Source organism: Vulpes lagopus, chromosome X (assembly GCF_018345385.1).
Source record: "Vulpes lagopus strain Blue_001 chromosome X, ASM1834538v1, whole genome shotgun sequence".
Taxonomy (NCBI): Eukaryota; Metazoa; Chordata; class Mammalia; order Carnivora; family Canidae; genus Vulpes; species Vulpes lagopus.
The window spans coordinates 67,093,466-67,115,913 of NC_054848.1; the positions used below are offsets into that span (position 1 = coordinate 67,093,466).

A 22,448-nucleotide genomic window follows, 5' to 3' on the forward strand; every position below is an offset into this window, starting at 1 on the left:
GGAGACTCAGTTTATAAAATTAAAACTGCATAAGAAGCACAGAATCTTTCATGCTAGACTGATATACAATATTGATGTACAATGAAAGAAAGTAACACCAGCAGTTTATGAAAAATGAATTGGGCAATGGTACCTCTGTGTAAGGTTGCTAAACGTCTTCATTTAAAAAGCTGAGTTTGTCTTACATTGATGGAGCACTTTGCTACTGCAAAACTGATAGAGTAAGGTTTAACTTCATTTTTTGGTGTATGAACCAAAAGTCATTTTTGGAAATGCTCTGTATCTGAACCTCATACATTTTTGTGGCTTGGGCTATTTAATATAGTATGTTTCAATAGTTTGTCAAAAGCCCTATTATTCAGGTTTTAAACTACATTTTTAATAAAAAGCAAGAGAAATATGTTAGATAACATTAGAAAGTAATATTTGAGATATACTGGATGACTTGAGAATAACTTGATCCTAATGTTCAATGACTTGTAAGTCTCTTCAATGTGATGGCAGCTTCCAAATGATGTATTCAGTACACTGACTTTATTAGTCATGGAAGCCAGACACTGACCTTCTATTTTATTATTTTATGGATTAACATTTGCAACTGCAGTTCCTGAACTGCTCACACCAGGGTGAAGAATGTGCAAATGGAATAGATCAGGTTAATCTATAAGTTTAGCCTTAACTCATCAGTTAAAAACACTAATAAATCTATGAGTAAAGACAGCCTAGATAGCAAAAGTAGCAGGTTTTGTTAGTACAGCCACCCCAAGAGAGTGCACTGCTGGTTATGTAGCCTGGTTTAAATAATAGGTAGATTCTACTGAGAGTGGGGGTCCTTTGTTCTTTGTGGTCTCCTAGCAGCTGTGGTAATGCTTAAAAAAATCACATCTTATTCTCCATCTCTTTACCTTTCTGTACAGAGACTTAATCACTTCACATTCTATCCAATCTGAATTCTGTGAGTCACTATCTCAGATCTCCGTAGCATGTATTAATACTAGGGATCAAATATAGGTTTAGGGACAGGAGATAACTGGGTTTCTCAGAACAAGTAAGCTGTATTGCAAAGTATCTGAGCTAAAAACTAGTCTTTTATGGCTTTAGTGTTTGCCATAACTACGCTGGCAAATTTAGTAAAAAGAAAGGATTGGTCTTTTGGTAATCAATGAAAATAGTCTTTAAAATAAAATTCTATCACTCTTAGTAATTAAAGATTGAGGAGGCAAATGTAGCAAGTGAAGGTATTTCCAAAAAGAGTACATTTTTAACTTGATCTTTGTTTTTGTCTGTTTTTCAACAGTTCCAGGCCTGGCAGGCCTCCTAAGCGTTCTTTGGGAGTGTTGCAGGACAATGCTCGCCTTCTGCCTCATTCAGTTTCTGGCCTTTTATCACCAGGACTTATCACTCCAACAGGTAATAAAATCCATCTGATGATCAGCCTTGTCTGTTCATGCTGTCCAGCATTAGAAATAAACTAATATTGATCTGTCTTGCCCTTCAGAGCTTTTCAAGCTGTACTAGAGGTTACATTATTGAATTTTTAAAGTATTCATGAAAACAGTTTTGTTACTCCAGTGACTCAGATCAAATAGACATGACTCTTTAAAAAATTGTCATTTCCTTGCAGGAAATCCCTTTTAAGGCCTTATTGTATGTATATTTTTGTGTGCTGGGGACAGGGATGAGAAGTGCTAGCCAAACTAACTTTGTCTCAAAGCCTTCTATATAATGCAGCACATCTGCTTACTTATACATCCCAATAATATATATATTTTTTTGTTTTTAAGGGTTTTAATCATCTGTGGATCTTTTCCAGTTTTACTGTAGGTTAGAAAGTAGAAAGAAGATGTACCCTGGGTAGAGAAGCCTGATAATTTGAAAAGAAGAACGTCCAAATGGTCATTATCTTAAATAATAATTCAGTTTATCAACACTGTGATAAACAATACTCCCCTAAAAATAAGTTTCATAATTTAGCATTGAACATTTTTATTATCTATAAAAGAACATAAAAGTGCATGAAACATTTAAAATAAGCTTAATATTTATCTAGCTGAAATTTCAAAAATTATTAAAGTTATTATGTGGTAGAAAATTAAAAGGAATTTAATGACAATAAGATCTTTATACCTTTAGTCACACAAAATTTTATAAACCACCTATTGTATTTGGGTATTATGTCTAAGGTAATGAAAAATTATATGAGTAGCAGTTCTTGTCAACAGTAGAACTAAAGAGAAGGACATGTAAAGTAATAATTGCATTAAAGTGTGATGCAGACTATAATACAAGTACATACCAGGTGCTATAAGATCACAGAGATGGAAGCAACTAAGTTGGTAAATTGGGTCATACACAGAGAGATGGAAACTTTGGAGCTATGTTTTGTAGACTGAGCAAAGGACAGGAGGAGAATCAGTGAAAAACACTCTAGGCAGAGAGAAGACTACAGAAAAACACTAATGAGAAAGAGCCTAGTATATTAGGGGGAATACCATTAAGTTCAAGAGACCAGAGCAGAGATCTCCCATTTGAGATAGGAGAGTCATAGACAATATGTTTAGAATAGAAAGGGTAGGGAAAAGGCAACTTGTGAAGCTAGCTTTTTATTTATCAGGTTTAGGGTTTTCTCTATAGATCAGTGGTTTCCAAAGTGTATTTTTTTTTTTTAAAGATTTTATCTATTTATTCATGAGAGACACACAGAAAGAGAGAGGCAGAGAAAGAGGCAGAGGCAGAAGCAGGCTCCATGTAGGGAGCCTGACAGTGGGACTCAATCCCAGGTCTCCAGGATCACCCCCTGGGCTGAAGGTGGCGCTAAACCGCTGAGCCACCTGGGCTGCCATGCTAAGTGTCTTTCAAGGACTTTCCTTACCTGCAGGCATGGAATTGGTAATTAATTCCATAATTCCCATTTCTGCTTCAGAATTTTATATACCTTAGTTCACGTAGTATTTTGTTTAAAATTTTTTTAAAATGCTGTTTAGGGTGCCTGCGTGGCTCACTTGGTTAAGCATCTGCCTTCAGCTCAGGTCATAATCGTGGGGTCCTGGGATTGAGCCCTGCACGGAATCCCTGCTTAACAGGGAGCCTGCTTCCCCCTATTCTCCTCTAACTGCTCTTGCCCCCTCTCTGTCTCTCTTTCTCTCATTCTCTATCTATAAGAAATAACCAAGAAATATTTAAAAAAAATAAAAAAGCTGCTATAGATAAAAAGAAACACTGTTAAGGATTTGGGGGTTAGAAAATGATTTTTAAAGATTTTATTTATTCATGAGAGACAGAAAAGGAGAGAGAGAGGCAGAGACACAGGCAGAGGGAGAAGCAGGCTCCATGCAGGGAGCCTGATGTGGGACTCGATCCCAGGTCTCCAGGATCCTGCCCCAGGCTGAAGGCAGTGCTAAACCGCTGAGCCACTGGAGTTACCCTAGAAAATGATTTTTTACACTAAGTATACAAAAACAAATTCTGATACAATAATAAAGTAGCCCTGTGCATATAAAAGAATGTTGAGAGCATAATAGTGCTGGAAATATATCTTGGTACTCAATATATGATAATATATTTCTTATAAAATACATTCACAGAGCCTAGAAATAGTACCATATAAATAATCAGATCCATGTACTGACTTTGAGAGAATGTTAGATGAAAGAAAACAAGAATTAAAAAACTGCCTTGAAGTTAATGTACATTTTATTTTCATTTTTTAAAATTTTTTATTGGAGTTCAATTTGCCAACATATAGCATAACACCCAGTGCTCATCCCATCAAGTGCCCCCATCAGTGTCCATCACCTAGTCACTCCCAACCCCCAACCACCACCCTTTCTACCACCCCTTGTTCGTTTCCCAGAGTTAGGAGTCTCTCATGTTATGTCTTTCTTTCTGATACTTCCCACTAATTTTTTCTCCTTTCCCCTTTATTCCCTTTCACTATTTTTTATATTCCGCAAATGAATGAGACCATATAGTGTTTGTCCTTCTCCAATTGACTTATTTCACTCAGCATAATACCCTCCAGTTCCATCAACATCGAAGCAAATGGTGGGTATTTGTCATTTCTAATGGCTGAGTAATATTCCATTGTATACATAAACCACATCTTCTTTATCCATTCATCTTTCGATGGACACCGAGGCCCCTTCCACAGTTTGGCTATTGTGTACATTGCTGCTATAAATATCGGGGTGCAGGTGTCCCGCCGTTTCACTGCATCGGTATCTTTGGGGTAAATCCCCAGCAGTGCAATTCCTGGGTTGTACGGCAGACCTACTTTTAACTCTTTGAGGAACTTCCACACAGTTTTCCAGAGTGGCTGCACCAGTTCACATTCCCACAAACAGTGCAAGAGGGTTCCCCTTTCTCCACATCCTCTCCAACACTGGTGGTTTCCTGCCTTGTTAATTTTGGCCATTCTCCCTGGTATGAGGTGATATCTCATTGTAATTTTGATTTGTATTTCCCTGATGGCAAGTGATGCAGAGCATTTTCTCATGTGCTTGTTGACCATGTCTATGTCCTCCTCTGTGAGATTTCTGTTCATGTGTTTTGCCCATTTCATGATTGTATTGTTTGTTTCTTTGGTGTTCAGTTTAAGAAGTTCTTTATAGATCTTGAATACTAGTCCTTTATCTGATACGTGATTTGCAAATATCTTCTCCCATTCTGTAAGTTGTCTTTGAGTTTTGTTGACTGTTTCTTTTGCTGCGCAAAAGCTTCTTATCTTGATGAAGTCCCAATAGTTCATTTTTACTTTTGTTTCTCTTGCCTTCATGTATGAATCTTGCAAGAAGTTACTGTGGCCAAGTTCAAACAGGGTGTTGCCTGTGTTCTCCTCTAGAATTTTGATGGAATCTTGTCTCACATTTAGATCTTTCATCCATTTATCTTTGTGTATGGTGCAAGAGAGTGGTCTAGTTTCATTCTTCTGCATGTGGATGTCCAATTTTCCCAGCACCATTTATTGAAGAGACTGTCTTTTTTCCCAGTGGATAGTCTTTCCTGCTTTGTCGAATATTAGTTGACCATAAAGTTGAGGGTCCACTTCTGGATTCTCTATTCTGTTCCATTGATCTATGTATCTGTTTTTGTGCCAGTACCACACTGTCTTGAGGACCACAGCTTTGCAGGACAACCTGAAATCTGGCATTGTGATGCCCCCAGCTATGGTTTTCTTTTTGAATATTCTCCTGGCTATTCAGGGTCTTTTCTGTTCCGCACAAATCTTAGGAAGATTTGTTCCTACTCTCTGAAGAAAGTCCATGGTATTTTGATAGGGATTGCATTAAATGTGTACATTACCCTGGGTAACAATGACATTTTCACAATATTAATTCTTCCAATCCATGAGCATGGAATATTTTTCCATCTCTTTGTGTCTTCCTCAATCTCGTTCAGAAGTGTTCTCTAGTTTTTAGGGTAGAGATCCTTTACCTTTTGGTTAGGTTTATTCCTAGGTATCTTAAGCTTTTGGGTGCAATTGTAAATGGGATTGACTCCTTAATTTCTCTTTCTTCAGTCTCATTGTTAGTGTATAGAAATGCCACTGACTTCTGGGCATTGATTTTGTATCCTGCCACACTGCCAAATTGCTGTATGAGTTCTAGCAATCTTGGAGTGGAGTCTTTTGGGTTTTCTCTGTACAGTATCATGTCATCAGCGAAGAGGGAGAGTTTGACTTCTTCTTTACCCATTTGAATGCCTTTTATTTCTTTTTGTTGCCTGATTGCTGAGGCTATGACTTCCAGTACTATGGTGAATAGCAGTGGTGAGAGTGGGCATCCCTGTCTTGTTCCTGATCTTAGGGGAAAGGCTCCCAGTGCTTCCCCATTGAGAATGATATTTGCTCTGGGCTTTTCGTAGATGGCTTTTAAGATGCTGAGGAATGTTCCCTCTATCCCTACACTCTGAAGAGTTTTGATCAGGAATGGATGCTCTCTTTTGTCAAATGCTTTCTCTGCATCTATTGAGAGGATCCTATGGTTCTTGTTTTTTCCCTTGCTGATATGATCAATCACACTGATTGCTTTAGGCGTGTTGAACCAGCCTTGCATCCCGGGGATAAATCCCACTTGGTCATGGTGAATAATTGTCTTAATGTGTTGTTGGATCCTATTGGCTAGTATCTTGTTGAGAATTTTTGCATCTGTGTTCATCAGGGATATTGGTCTATAATTCTCCTTTTTGGTGGGGTCTTTGTCTGGTTTCAGAATTAAGGTGATGTTGGTCTCATAGAACAAGTTTGGAAGTATTCCAACTCTTTCTATCTTTCTGAACAGCTTTTGTAAAGTAGGTACAGTTTCTTCTTTAAACGTTTGATAGAATTCCCCTGGGAAGCTCTTTGGGCCTGGACTTTTGTGTCTTGGGAGGTTTTCGATGACTGCTTCAATTTCCTCCCTGGTGATTGGCCTTTTATGGTTTTCTATTTTTTCCTGTTCCAGTTTTGGTAGTTTGTGGTTTTCCAGAAATGTGTCCATTTCTTCTAGGTTGCCTAATTTATTGGCATATAGCTGTTCATAATATGTTTTTAAAATAGTTTATATTTTCTTGGTGGTGATCTCTCCTTTCTCATTCATGATTTTATTAATTTGAGTCTTTTCTCTCTTCTTTTTAATAAGGCCCACTAATGGTTTATCTATCTTATTAATTCTTTCAAGGAACCAACTCCTGGTTCTGTTGATCTGTTCCACAGTTCTTCTGGTCTCTATTTCATTGAGTTCTGCTCAAATCTTTATTAACTCTCTTCTTCTGCTGAGTGTAGGATCTATTTGCTGTTTTTTCTCCAGCTTCTTTAGGTGCAGGGTTAGCTTTTGTATTTGAGTTCTTTCCAGTTTTTGAATGGGTGCTTGTATTGCGATGTATTTCCTCCTCAAGACTGCTTTTGCTGTATCCTAAAGATTTTGAACGGTTGTATCTTCATTCTCATTAGTTTTCATGAATCTTTTTAATTCTTCCTTAATTTCCTGGTTGACCCTTTCATCTTTGAACAGGATGAAACCTGCTACCCTCCACGTGTTTGTTAATGCACCCTTGAGTAAACTTTAGTACCTTATCTATTGAAGAAAATCTGTAATATATATTAAGTTCCTATTATATATCAGGCATGCATGCTAAGTGTTGGGTTTTGTTTTGTTTTGTTTTTGAGTTTCTATCAATATTTTATTTAAATCCTAGTTAGTTAACATATATTGTTAGTTTCAGGGGTGGAATTTTTTTTTAAATGGTGTTATGTTCTTTTTTTTCTTAAAGATTTTATTTATTTATTCATGAGATACAGAGAGGCAGAAACACAGGAAGAGGGAGAAGCAGGCTCCATGCAGGGATGCCTGATGTGGGACTCGATCCTGTGACTCCAGGATCATGCTCTGGGCTGAAGGCAGTGCTAAACCACTGAGCCACCCCGGCTGCCCTCAGGGGTGGAATTTAATGCTTCATCCATCACTTGCATATAATATCCAGTACTCATTACAATAAGTGCCCTCCTTAATGCCCTTCACCCATTTACTCTATCCTCCCACCCACCTGCCTACCAGTAACCCTTACTTTGTTCCCTATTGTTAAGAGTCTTTTATGGTTTGCCTCCCTCCCTGTTTTTATCTTATTTTATATGCACTTAATTTAATCTTCATTGTATACTTATGGATATTGTTTTCATTTTACAAGTGAGCAACTTATGATTCACTGAGTTTAAATTAATTGCATAAGGTCACAAAGCAAATGAGTGGCAGAGATGGGTTTCAAACCCAGGTCTTCTGAATTCTTTCCTCATCTTGATGTTGTCTTATAGTGTAAGTGAGAACCCAGTTTAGGCTTTCACCTCCTCCTAATTTACTTGGTTTATATATTTCACCTTCCTTGGCACCTCCTTCCTTGGATTAGGGCCTTGGCTTTTCCTTCTACAACTTGGATTTATTGCAATAAGAGCCATCGAAAAAAATCCTCAATTCTTATCCTTTTGCTTGCACCTAGAATGAGATGATAGAGATAGATAAGATATTCAGTGCAGAACGGTATGAGCACTTCTGTCTAAAAGACAGAAAGTTGAAAAAACATTAAACAGGAGGAGGAGGAACATGCCTAGCTCTACAGTAATTCCTCTCCTTAATTTACATTTATTTTACATGCCCAAGAATATCTTACTTATCTATCGTCAAGTGTAAGAAGAAAAATGCTCTGTAAAACCAAGTAGAAATAATTGTGGGATTATGCATTATTTTAGATTAGACATACCACCTCACTCCTCCATTCACAAAGATAATTGAGAATCAATTCTCAATTTAGCTATCAGCAAGTTTCATATTTGACATTAAACTTAGTATGCATTTCAAACTTAACTTTCATTAATTTTCTTTACAAATAATTTTAAATAATTCAGTTGATATATTTTTAAGTTTTTATTCAAATTCCAGTTGATTTTTTTCTGGAATTTCAAATTTTTATTTAAGATTTTATTTACTTATTTGAGACAGAGAGAGAGAGAGGCTGAGTGTCAGGAGGGGCAGAAGGTGAAGGGAAAGGGAGAGAGAATCTCTCAAGCAGACTGGCACTGAGCATGGAGCCTGAATCCTATGACCCTGAGATCATGACTCAAGCTGAAACTAGGAGTCAGATGTTTAATTGACTGAATCACCCAGATACCCCTCAAGTTTTTACTTAAATTCCAGGTAATTACCATACAATGTAATGCTAGTTTTAGGTGTAGAATTTAGTGATTCACCACTTACATACAACACCCATTGCTTATCACAACCAGTTTATATTTTTAATATGGTCTGTATGGGTTGAGATTTATCCTTGTTTTCCCCCAAATGATTATTGAAATGTTTTACAGTACTTTCGTTTCAGGTGCTTGTGTCTCAAATTTTTTTTTTTTTGTAAAGAAAGATAATGTTATACAGCTAAGTATAATTTTACATACAACTGACTAATTATTGAAGAATCTGCTGGTACCTCCTGTTTCTGTGTCATATGTAAGGAGAAGCCCCTTTAAACCCTGCTAAAATGCCCAAGTAATGGAACTTTATGTTTGTTTGTATTATTTCTTTCCATTTGTAGCTTAAAAATGGGGTCTAAAGGTCACAAAATAAAATGATCAGGGCGTCTCTTTTCAGATATTGTGATGTTTTTGTACATTATATTTGTCTTTAAATTGTTTTCTCCCCAGCAGTTATAAGCAAATGAAAGTGAAGAGGATTAGAAATGGTTAGGGCATTTTCTTGATTTATTTAAGAAGAGTTCTCAATTTACTTATATAGCTTGACATGTACATCTTTATATAACAGAACCTGATTCATTCGAACTCCACTAATTCAGAATTTGAAATAATTCAGACAGTGGCTACGCTAACTTTTCTAGTATTAATAAAAATATCTTACTTAGCAAAGCAACAAGTATAAACAAGAAAGAAATGTACATGGGTACGAGTGTGTGCATTGGTATAGGGTTAAAATACTTGAGAGGGGGATCCCTGGGTGGCGCAGCGGTTTGGCGCCTGCCTTTGGCCCAGGGCGCGATCCTGGAGACCCGGGGTCAAATCCCACATTGGGCTCCCGGTGTATGGAGCCTGCTTCTCCCTCTGCCTGTGTCTCTGCCTCTCTCTCTCTCTCTCTGTGACTATCATAAATAAATAAAAATTAAAAAAAATACTTGAGAGGTTTAAATTGACTTAGGTACCTAAAAAATACTTTAGCAAGATTTGATTATATACAAATAATCAACATACTAATTATTGATAATAGGTCTTTATTCAGTAATATAGGACCCATAGGATCTATTTTTGAAAATATTGCCTGATATTCATTTAGATATTACACCTATGTAACTATAGATAGATATAGTATCTATCTCTATTTCTATCGCTCTCTTTAGATAAAGATATATACACATACTTTCTTTTTAGTTAACACATATTTATTATAACATTATAGAACACAACACATATTCACTATAGCATATATAGAACATTATTATAACATTGTAACATCTTAAAATGAAATGCGTGAATTGAAGTTTTCCCAAATTTCACCCAGCTTTTTGCTTAGTTACTACAAAAGGATGATGTTTGTGTTTTGCCTTCATATATTGAACTGCTTGATATTCTGAACATCTCATGTCTCTGTCTCTGTTCCTGTTGTTCAATTCATATCTTAATTACTGATAACATTAATGCATAATAATACTATTTTCTGGTATTTTTTGTAAAATCTTTTGGTGTATAGAGAAAAGAACAAGAACATTATCCCCTCATCTTTCTCTGCAGCTCTGTAGAAGTGCTAACATCCCTGGATCACACTGAAGGGATTGATTAGCTATGTAAACCTTTGAATTTCCCAAAAGATGGCTACTCCCCTTTCTGTAGCTTAGGAAGCATTGCAAGTAGACAGATGTGGAATTTGGCTTGAGAGAGATTTAAACTGACAGCCTACAAGGAAGTAATATAGTGCCTCAGATGAAATTAGTGTAGTGTTAATTTCTTAAGAGGTAGCAGATTCTTCAGCATTTTTTTTTAATTCTAGCTCTATTGTGGCAAAATATTTTTAGGAATTTCAGCTGTTCTCCAAGGCCTTAGTGAAGACACCAGTCTCTGAACCAGTGAAGACAAAATGCCATTATAATGGCTGCAACACTCAACTCAGGATTGGCAGAGCCATAAGTGGAGTCATGCCAAGTCTTGGCAGTTTGATGTCAACCTTATGATATGATGGTAATGCCAATTAGCCTGATCACATTGCTGGAATCAGTGTCCCTTCTTTTTCACAATGCATTTCATATTCTAACTCAGTTTCGATGCTTAAGAAGTGGTCCTAGTGGGGACAGAGAGGTCTTAGGCTGTTCTTTTTTGAGTGTAAAAAGGAGAGATCAACCTAGGAAAAAGCCAAACCAGCCTTTTTAAAAGATTTTTTAAAATTTATTTATTCGTGAGAGACAGAGAGAGAGAGAGAGAGAGAGAGAGAGAGAGAGAGATAGGCAGAGGGAGAAGCAGGCTCCATGCAGGGAGTCTGATGTGGGACTCAATCCTGGAACTCCAGGATCACATCCTGGGCCAAAGGCAGGCACTAAACTGCTGAGCCATCCAGGCGTCCCCAAACCAACATTATTGATGGTTGACTTAAAACATGTCTGTTTCTATGGCTGTCTTTGGGTTTTTGAATGAACAATATTGTAAAGCATAATTCATGTCACACAAATGGTAACTACTTCTATGTAATTACATTTTCTTTATTTCTTAAGTTATTAAGAGATTTATTATTTCTTTAAGTGTCTTCAGGAAGACCTTTGTCCTAATAGGATCTGGATCCAGAAGTTTAATTACTGATATTTTCTAACATAATGTGGAGTTTAGACTTAATATGCATTTTTTGTTTTTCTACTAAATAAAGCGCTTAACTATACCAGTTTGGTAGTAAGAACCCTATTCATTCTATTAGCTGAATCTGGAGTTCCCAAATCTCAATTTCTGTGTTAATGTTTTTTCCTGTTATAAATATTTTAACATAAAAATGTATGTACTCAAATTTGTTAGACTCCTGTCAATTACTTTTGTCCTACATGAGTGTCTCATAGAACAGAACCCATTGCTTATTTCCAACATAGGTAGAGGGGGAAACTTGGAATTTAAGCAAATCTTACAGGCTGATGGTGGTGGTGGTGGTGGTGATGATGATGATGATGATAGTCTGTATAGTGTTTTTGTAAAGTACTTCTACATCTTTAAGGTGTCTCTACGTGTATGCATGTAGCTAAAGTTTAAGTTTAAAAAGAATGATTTTGGGGATGCCTGGGTGTCTCAGTAGCTGAATGTCTGTCTTCCACTCTCGGAGTCCCAGGATCGAGTCCTGCATTGGGCTCCCTGATAGGGAGCCTGCTTCTCCCTCTACCTGTCTCTACCTCTCTCTGTGTGTCTATCAGGAATAAATAAAATCTTCAAAAAATTAAAAATAAATAAAAAGAATGATTTTTAAATGTTTTTTTTCCACTTGATCTTTTCAGTAATATTGTAAGCTTAGATTAATATTTCTGACTAATCGATGAAAAAAGTGAATTTTCAATAAGTTAATTGTCTTGACCCAATCTTAGAGATAGTGAAATGTGGAAACAGGCCTCTTGACCATGAATTTCTTTTTTTTTCCCTTTTCAATATTTATTTTATTTTTTAAGTATTAATTTAAATTCTAGTTAGTTAATATACAGTGTAATATTAGTTTCAGGTGTAAAATAGTGATTCAACACTTCCATATAATACCCCATGTTCATTACAAATGCACTCCTTACTCCTCATCACCTATTTAACCTCACCACCACCTACCTTCCTTCTGGTAACCATCAGTTTGTTTTTTATAGTAAAGAGTCTTGACCATTCATTTCAAAGCCTAGGTATCTTGATAATTATTATCATAATTTTACAAATACACTGAACTATATAGTTCATGCAAAAGCTTGGTATTGAAAATTTAAACTAGAAATCTTCAGGGTTACATCAGAACTACTTGAGTTAAGTATAAGACATAATAAGATGTCTGGTCTTTCAGAATTAGGAAATCCTAGAATAATCCATGTAATTAACTGTTGGTGACTGTGTAGTTTCTATAAAATAAAATGTTAATGTTTTCTTTTCCTTTTTTTGATTGTTCTTATAGTATTTTACAGTGTGGGGCAGCTAGTATACCTATAATTTTTCTTTCAGCAGAGCATAAAAATAATCTGAATGATTGCAACCCACTTATCTTGTAGAGAAAGGTAACAGTTATAAATCATTCCTTGTGACAATTCTTTAGTAAATTACCTTGATATATATGGATTGAATTAATATGTTTAAGTTAATGAGAAATATAAATATTATCAAACCACTGCTAGTCTGGCTGCAGTGCTATTTCACATTTACAGTTCTAACTTACCTCTATTTTGTTGAGAGGATCACTGATGACTACACACTTTCATTGTGATAACTGTGATACATACCACAGTGCCTGGCTATCCATCGGGTCAATCCTTATCCCCAAATAAGAGATCTTATGAAAATTACATAGTCACAAGCCAAAACTAGTGGATTATAGAAAGACACATTGGTCTCTCCAGAGCTCATCCCCCAACCTCATTTTCCCCATCACACAGAACTTACATGAAGTGAAATATACAACTCTTCACCTACTACATATGTCATTCCTTCAAGTGTCTGCTCTTTATGCTGACTTGCTTTTCACAGGGAAAAAGCATACATTTAAATAGTACAATAACACTTTCCATCATACAATATACCTGCAGGTGATAAGCTGCCTTGTCACTACTTTATTTTATTGGAGTCAGTGGATGGCTGTATTGAAATAACCCATTAAACTAAAGCATGTAGTTAGGAAAACACAGTAGTACCAATCATTCAAGGAATCCTACAAAACAAAAATTAATTTCCTATAATTTTCTATTAAAGTAATAGAGGGTAATAAGATTTAGAATCTACGGGCATCACCTTCATATTGTGACCAGAAATGAGTTACAAAACATAGCCTTGATACCAAGTCTCCAACTTTAAAAAATCTATAGATCATAAGATATCCTGTCTTTATTAACAACCAAAAGCTGGGGTGTAAGGATTGGTTACTGTAGTGGTGGTGATGAAAATGTTTTTGTGTGTGTGTGACCTCTTTCCTTCCCTTCTTGCAGCATATATACTTTGGATCATGTTTTCAACTCATTTTGTCTATATTAAGTATAGGCAAAATCCAGAGAATTGTCAAAATGACAAAAACTTTACATTTGTACACATGCCTGGGTCAGTGTAGCCAGTGCCAAATATTGAGCTTAAAAATATTATGACTGTATGCTTTTCCTCTTTTGAGTGCTCTCAGTCATTTTAATGTACACATGAAAGTGCCAGGTGAGAATTAAAAAAATATATTTCTGTAAAATAAATCCGGGTTAGCAAATCATATGATGTCATTCTTACATGATCACTAGAAATAAAAATTAGCATTCTGAATTTATTTTTTTATAAATTTATTTTTTATTGGTGTTCAATTTGCTAACATATAGAATAACGCCCAGTGCTCATCCCGTCAAGTGCTCCCCTCAGTGCCCATCACCCAGTCACCCCCATCCCCCGCCCACCTCTCCTTCCACCACCCCTAGTTCGTTTCACAGTTAGGAGACTTTCATGTTTTGTCTCTCTTTCTCATATTTCCCACTCATTTTTTCTCCTTTCCCCTTTTTTCCCTTTCACTATTTTTTATATTCCCCAAATGAATGAGACCATATAATGTTTTCCCTTCTCTTTCCTTCATGGATATATCTTGCAAGAAGTTGCTGTGGCCAAGTTCAAGAAGGGTGTTGCCTGTGTTCTCCTCTAGGATTTTCCTAGCCATTTCTTCTCCCTTCCCTTCTATTCCATTTTGCAATTATTTATATTCTCCAAATGAATGAGACCATATGTTTGTCCTTCTCTGATTGACTTATTTCACTCAGCATAATACCCTCCAGTTCCATCCACGTTGAAGCAAATGGTGGGTATTTGTCATTTCTAATGGCTGAGTAATATTCCATCTCCAGCTCCTTTAGGTGCAAGATTAGCTTTTGTTTTTGAGTTCTTTCTAGTTTTTGGATGGATGCTTGTATTGCGATGTATTTCCCTCTCTGGGCTGCTTCTGCTGTATCCAAAAGGTTTTGAATGGTTGTATCTTCATTCTCATTAGTTTCCATGAATCTTTTTAATTCTTCCTTAATTTCCTGGTTGACCCTTTCATCTTTTAGCAAGATGGTCTTTAACCCCCACGTGTTTGAAGTCCTTCCAAACTTCTTGTTATGATTTAGTTCTAATTTCAAGGCATTATGGTCTGAGAATATGCAGGGGACGATCCCAATCTTTTGGTATCGGTTCAGACCCGATTTGTGACCCAGTATGTGGTCTATTCTGGAGAAAGTTCCATGTGCACTTGAGAAGAATGTGTATTCAGTTGAGTTTGGATGTAAAGTTCTGTAGATATCTGTGAAATCCATCAGGTCCAGTGTATCATTTAAAGCTCTTGTTTCTTTGGAGATGTGCTTAGAATATCTGTTGAGTGTAGAAAGCGCTACATTCAAGTCCCCAAGTATAAGTGTATTATTATCTAAGTATGTCTTAAGTTTAGTTATTAATTGATTGACATACTTGGCAGCTCCCACATTTGGGGCATAAATATTCATGATTGTTACGTCCTCTTGTTGGATAGATCCTTTAAGTATGAGATAGTGTCCCTCTTCATCTTTTACTACAGTCTTCGGGATAAACTTTAGTATCTGATATAAGGATGGCTACCCCTGCTTTCTTTTGAGGACCATTTGGTAAATGGTTCTCCAACCTTTTATTTTCAGGCTGTAGGTGTCCTTAGGTCTAAAATGAGTTTCTTTTAGACAGCAAGTAGATGGGTCTTGCTTATTTATCCAGTCTGAAACCCTGCGCCTGTTGATAGGGTCATTAAGCTTGTTCATGTTCAGAGTTACTATTGAGAGATAGGAATTTAGTGTCATCATGATACCTATTCAGTCCCTGTTTTTGTGGATTATTTCTTTGGGCTTCCTCTTTCTTTTACAGGGTATCCCTTAATATTTCTTGCAGATCTGGTTTGGTGGTCACATATTCTTTCAATTTCTGCCTATCTTGGAAGCTCTTTATCTCTCCTTCTATTCTGAATGGGAGCCTTGCTGGATAAAGTATTCTTGGCTGTGTGTTCTTCTCATTTAGGACCCTGAATATATCCTGCCAGCCCTTTCTGGCCTGCCAGGTCTCTGTGGAGAGGTATGCTGTTAGCCTAATACTTCTCCTCATAAAGTATAGGAATTTCTTGTCTCTTGCTGTTTTAAGGATCTTCTCTTTATCTTTGGATTTTGCAAGTTTCACTATTAAATGTTGAGCTGTTGAATGGTTTTTACTGATTTTGGGGAGAGTACCTCTCTATTTCCTGGATCTGAATGCCTGTTTCCCTCACCAAATTAGGGAAGTTCTCAGCTATGATTTGTCAAAATATACTTTCTGGTCCTCTCTCTCTCTTGACATCTTCTGGAACCCCAATTATACATAATTTCTTCTTTCTCAGGCTATCATTTATTTCCCTTAGCCTTATCTCACGGTCTCTTAATTGTCTTTCTCTTTTTTCCTCAGCTTCCTTTCTTGCCATCAACGTGTTTTCTATGTCACTCACTCTTTCTTCCACCTCATTAACCCTAGTCGTTAGTGCGTCCAGTTTGGATTGCACCTTATTTAATTTTTTTTTAAAATTTTGGCCTGATTAGATCTAAATTCTGCATTAAAAATGTCTCTAAAGTCCTTTATGCTTTCTCCCAGAGCCACTACTGCTTTATAATTGTGCTTCTGTTTTTGCTTTCTGGCATCAAATTGAATTCCTTTTTCTGTAACTCTTTGGCAGAGAGTACTGTTTTTGATTCTTCCTTATGTGGTGAATTCTTCCTTCTAGTCATTTTGTTCAGTGCAGAGTGGCTGTATGAGCTGGCTGAGTCAAGAATGTCAACCATGACCTAAGTAAATTCTACTCTAGATGATTCTGACAATGTCAGAGACTAGAAAATCAAAAAGATCAGAACAAAATAAAACAAAAAGGACTACTAAAGTGAAAAACAAATTTTAAAACATCGTAGTAAAAAATAAAAGGTCAAAGAGCCCAAAGAAGAAGAAAAAATTTAAAAAATAATATAAAAAAAAGCTAAAGAGGAAAAAGAAAATTTTAAAAAAAGAAAAAAAGGGGTACTAGGAGATGGTGGTGGTGAAGAAGTGGTAGCAGAGGGAGAATGTAGTGTACCTAAGGGGTCCTAGAAGGTGATCCTCTTGGTTCTGAGTGTATTAAGTTCTGTATGTTAAAAGATGCTCAATCCCAAATTTATATAAACCAACAATACTTATAGAAAGCCCCAAAATTGACCATCAGAATACAAACAACATAAAGGTGAGGGGCAGAATGGGAATGAAGGAAGAATACAATCTCACAGAATGAACCAGTGCAGTATTCCACTTGGTCCTGGGTGTGTGCTGGTCATGTTCTAGAAGGTATTAACTTCCACCATTGTAGAACAAAATGAGGCATTGAAAACAAAAAACAAAACAAAAACCCATATCTCATATACCTCCCATAATTAAATTGAATATGTTGAAGGGAAGCCAGAAGTGGAAATCATATCTAAGACATGTAATTGTAGAAATATGAAAGTCAAAGGGAAGAAACTAAAAAATGAAGAGCTGGTAAAACATTGTAGATAAGGTGGGAAAAGAAAAAAAAATATTGGGAATTTTTAGTCTGATATAAAAGCGAGTTGTAATGAAATAAAGGAAAAAAATTATAAAAAGGAGGTGGAACCCTCTAGTTCTATATACTATATTCTCTCAATTTTCCTTGGTCCTAGAGCTTTTTAGCACCTCTTGGTCAAGAACTTGCTCTTCCCCTCTTCTTCTAGCTGGTCTTCTGGGGGAGGATCTGCTGTGCTGAATTCTCAGGTGTGTGTGCCTAGGTGGAGATGTCCCGCTCCCTGCCAGGTGCTGGGCTCAGTGGGAGCTATTTATCTTGTGAGGCCTTGGAATTCTCTGGTGGCCCCGCCTCTCCCAGGCACAAGGTAAAACAAGGAGGAAAACAACTATTTAGGTGGCTAGATATCCAGGTCTGGAGTCAGCTACCCGCTAGTAACTAAATAATGCAGTCTCCCACTCAGAGTCTAGGTGCTCCCTGGGCAGGCGCAGGTGCACTGATCTGCACAGCTTGGGGGTACCCAGCAGCAGGAGATTTCTGGTTGTCCTGTTCCCTCCCTGCTTCCATCTGTCCCAGGGGAAATTCAGGATCGCTGGCTTTGTCTGTTTGGGTGCCCTGGGATCTGGGGCCCTGTGCTGCTGGAACTGTGCTCCCGGGGGCACAACTCCTGAAAGGTATGGGGCACAGCCACCTCTGTTTGGAGGCAGCCCGCCTAACTGACTGATTTTTGCCAAGTGTCCAGAGGGCTGCCACGCTCCAGCTCTTTACAGTAATCGCCCGTGGGTTCCGGTGTGCTTTCCCCCAGGGCGCATCTCCTCTTATAGTGACTCCAGGAATCTGGAGGCTTCACTGCCCTTCCTGAGATCGTACCTGGTTTCTCTGCTAAGCACTTTTCTGTACAGGAAAAATCCAACGCGGATTTTTAAAGCTCCCGCTTCTCCAGGGCTGGGCTTTTTTGTCCCTGAGGCTCTGGGTACTCTGCTTTAGCCCAGCTCCTTGCAGTGCCCCTCTCCATTTATTTGTTTGTTTGTTTATTTATTTATTTGCCTTCCTACCTTGTTAGAAGCAAAAACTTTTCTCTTTGTAGCTTTCTGGTTATTCTTTGTTTAAATATCAGGTTGAATTTGTAGATGTTAAGTATGTTTTGAAAGTTATCTAGGTAAGTTGGTGGGACCAGGTGAGTTGTGGACCCCCTACTCTTCCGCCATCTTGCCCTGTCCTCCAAGTGTTTCTATTTTCTTAGTAAGAATCACCTAAATAGGGGGTCCCTGGGTGGTGCAGTGGTTTGGCGTCTGCCTTTGGCCCAGGGCGCAATCCTGGAGACTGGGGATCGAGTCCCATGTCGGGCTCCCAGTGCATGGAGCCTGCTTCTCCCTCTGCCTGTGTCTCTGCCTCTCTCTCTCTCTCTCTCTCTCTGTGACTATCATAAAAAAAAAAGAATCACCTAAATAACATCCACCAAAAGGCCTGAAGGAATTCAAAGGTATCAGCTGACCAAATACATAAAAATGCTCCTGTTGCCCAAGGACTAACCAGCAAGACACACAGCCATCATCATGCCTCCTTTGTGGAAATATATATGTTCAATTTTTTTGAAGAACCTTAACTGTTCTCCATAATGAATGTGCCAATTTATAAATTCTTATCAATAGTGCACAAGGGTCTTTTCTCTGCATTCCTGTCAGCACTTTTCTCTTATTTCCTTGATATTAGCAATTCTAACAGGTTGGAGATGGCATTTCATTGTAGTTTTGATTTGCATTTTTCTGATGCTTACTGATGTTAAACACCTTTTTATGTGTCTGCTGGCCATCCGTATGTTTTCTTTGGAAAAAATGTTTATTTAGCTCCATTGCCTATGTTTTAATTGATTTGTTTGTTTGATGTTGAGTTGTAGGAGTTCTTTATGTATTTTGGATATTAATCTTTTATTAGATCTATAATTTGCAAATGTCTTTTTATTCATTAGGCTGTGATTCCATTGTTGATGGTTCCTTCTCTGTGTGAAAGCTTCCTAATTTGTTATAGTCCCAATTATTTAGGTTTTTTTTTTGCCCTTTCTTGAGGAGATAGATCTAAAAAACATATTGTTAATATGCCCAACAGTTTACTTACTATGTTTTCTTAAATGAGTTTTATGGTTTCAGGTCTTACTTTTAAATCTTTATTCCATTTTGATTGTTTTCTTGTTTATGGTATAAGAAAGTGCTCCAGTGTCTTCCCTTTGCATATTAGCTGTTTAGTTTTACCAATGCAATTCATTGAAGAGATTATCTTTCTCCTGTCATATATTCTTGCTTCTTTTTTGGTAGATTATTTAAGTGTAGTTTATTTCTGGACTCTGTTCTATTTCACTGATAGTTGTGCCAGTACTATACAGTTTCGATTACTATAGCTTTATAATATAGTGTAGTATACTTTGTAGTGTAGTTTGAAATATGGGAGTGTGATGCCTTCAGCTTTGTTATTCTTTTTCAAGACTGCTTTGGCTATTTGGGTCTTTTATGGTTCCTCACTAATTTTAATATTATTCTAGTTTTATCAACAATGTGATTGGTATTTGATAGGGATTACACTGAATCTGTAGATTGCTTTGTGTAGTATGGACACTTTAACAATATTAATTCTCACAATCCATGAACAAGTCCATTTATTTGTGTCATCTTCAATTTCTTTCACTCATTTTTATTGTTTCCAGTGTACAGGCCTAACATCTCCTTAAGTTTAATTTTAGTAAGTTATTGTTTTGATATAATTGTAAATGAGCTGTTTTAAAAATATTTCTTTTTGATAGCTTATTACTTTATATAAGTACAACAAATTTCTGTATATTAATTTGGTATCATGTAATTTTACTGAATTCATTTGTTAGTTACATTATTCTTTAAGTAGAGTATTTATAGATTTCTATATATAGAGTCATGTTATCTTAAAATACTGACAGTTTTGCTTCTTCGCTACTAATTTGGATGATTCTTATTTCTTTTCCTTATCTGATTGCTGTGGGTAGGACTTCCATTACTATATTGAATAAAAGTGGCAAAAGTGGGCTTCCCGGGGGCTCCTTGGTGGGTCATTCAGTTGAGTGCCCAACTCTTGGTTTTGGCTCAATTCATGATCTCATGGTTCTGGGATTAAGCCCCATGTTAGGCTCTGTGCTCAGAGCACAGTCTGCTTCAGATTCTCTCTCTATCTGTCCCACTCACTCACTCTTTCTCTCTCTCTCTCTCAAAAAAGTAAAAATCTTTTTTTAAAAAAGTGAGTATCCTTAACTGGTTCTGGATCTTATAGTAAAAGCTTTCAGATATTATTTCTTCAAATAACTTTTCTGCCCCTTTCTCTCTCTTCTCCTTCTAGGATTTCTATAATGCAAATATTAGTACACTTGATGTTGTTCCAGAGTTCTTTGAAACTATTCTGATTTTTTAAAGATTCTTTTTTTTTTCTTTTTGCTGACAGATTGGGTGATTTCCTTTGCCTTGTCTTCCAGGTTGATGGTCTGTTCTGTGTCATCTAGTCTGCTGCTAATTTCTTCTAGTGTATTTTTCATTTCAGTTATTCTATTCTTTATCTTTGATTGGTTATTTTCTCTTTGTTGAAATTCCATGTGATCATTCATTCTGGTCACCAGTTTAATAAGCATTGTTATGATCAATACTTTGAACTCTTTATCAGAGAGATTGTTATCTCCATCTCATTTAGGTTTGTTTTTGTTTATTTTTCTGAGGTGGTGTCTTGTTCTTTTATTTGGGACATATTCCTTTCCCTCCTCATTTTGCCTCATTCTCTGCTTCTATGTATTATGTTGTTCAGCTACATCTCCTGGTGCTGAAGGAGTAGCCCTATGTAGGAGGTGTCCCTTGAGGCCCAGAAGTGCACCCCTGCTTGGTCACAAGGATCAGGCATTCCAGGGGTGTCTCTTTGTGGACTGCATACAATCTTTGTTTTGGCTGGGTTGAGTTCTGTGGGTGTGCCTGTGGGCACAGCTAGCCCCCAGCATGTCTGGTTTTGAGACCTAGCTATGACTGTCACAAGCACACTGGTGGGTAGGGCAGTTCCTCCCCACCTTCCATGGTGGAAGCCACATTGGGGGTGGCATGTGGCATGGGTCCTGGCTGAAGCTGCCTACAGGGTGTGGCAAGGTGTGATTTAACAATGATTTAAATTTTTTATTGAATTTTGTTAAGTACACAGTGAATGAGTTAAAAAATATATGTGAAAAAGATGAAAAAGAAGTAAAAGCTTTTTTCTCTTTTATATTCTTTCAGGTATAAGTTAAAAACACAGCCTTTCTTCAGGTTAATTTTTGTGTTATGAAGGCTTTTTAAACTAAGTCTAGTCAGAAATAACACTTCTATTTTATTAAGTCTACATTTGACATTACTGGTATATTCTTAAGAACAACTAATTGTACTAAAATGTACTTGAATATTAAGATGTGTAATTTAAATTTTCCCTTTGCAAATTAATTTCCAAGTATAATTTTTGGAGTAAAGACATACATTAAGTATAGGTATTAATCAATAAGGACTTACCTTTAATAAATGACTAGATTTATGCTATTATAGTCTTTAATCATTAGTTTCTTCAAAAAGTATTATTTTTCAACAAATGATAAGGCTTATTTTCATAGCTTAAAGTGTGTGTATGTATGAAAATAATCATCATAATATTTGTATTGAATATTGGAGTCTGGAGTCTAATGGAGGTCACCTTTGAATTCAAAATTGTATAAACATTATATTAGTACTTGAATGTTGCACATTTCCTAGGAATACTGAGAAAATCATATTGAAATATCTATTTGGATCCTTTTATACTTAAATGAAGCATTTGAAGACTACTGAAAAGTATTAAAGGCAATACAGAGAGAATAATTTTGATTGATTTGATTTTAAATTCTTAGAACTTTTCAGTATCTGATAAAAGAAAATTGAATTTAATCTATGGAAAATGAATATGTTTGGTTTTTCTCCTTCATGACAAGTAGTGGAAATATGTTTGTGTAACCTAAATGTAGAAGTCAAAGATTCTAGGAGTAAACTATTATATAGATGAAATTAAATATTCTGTAGAATAATTGATAGCTTTTTTAACTGTGTAACTTATCAATGAAAATCCTTATTAAGTGCAAATGAAAAAAAAAGTCCTGTATTTTTCTTCTTCAAATCAGGTCCATATTGTGATGTCCTTGTGCCATTATCAGGTATCAACAAACTGATAATGTTT

At 36.5% G+C, this 22,448-nt stretch overlaps 1 protein-coding gene across 1 annotated transcript in view; it reads left to right on the top strand.

Moving 5' to 3' along the window:
- Positions 1-22,448, top strand: part of DACH2 (dachshund family transcription factor 2) — a 688,250-nt gene that overhangs the window by 332,087 nt on the left and 333,715 nt on the right. The window contains exon 3 of the mRNA XM_041740435.1: positions 1,298-1,410. Within this exon, the coding sequence (XP_041596369.1) occupies positions 1,298-1,410 (113 nt within the window). The remainder of the gene's footprint in view (positions 1-1,297; positions 1,411-22,448) is intronic.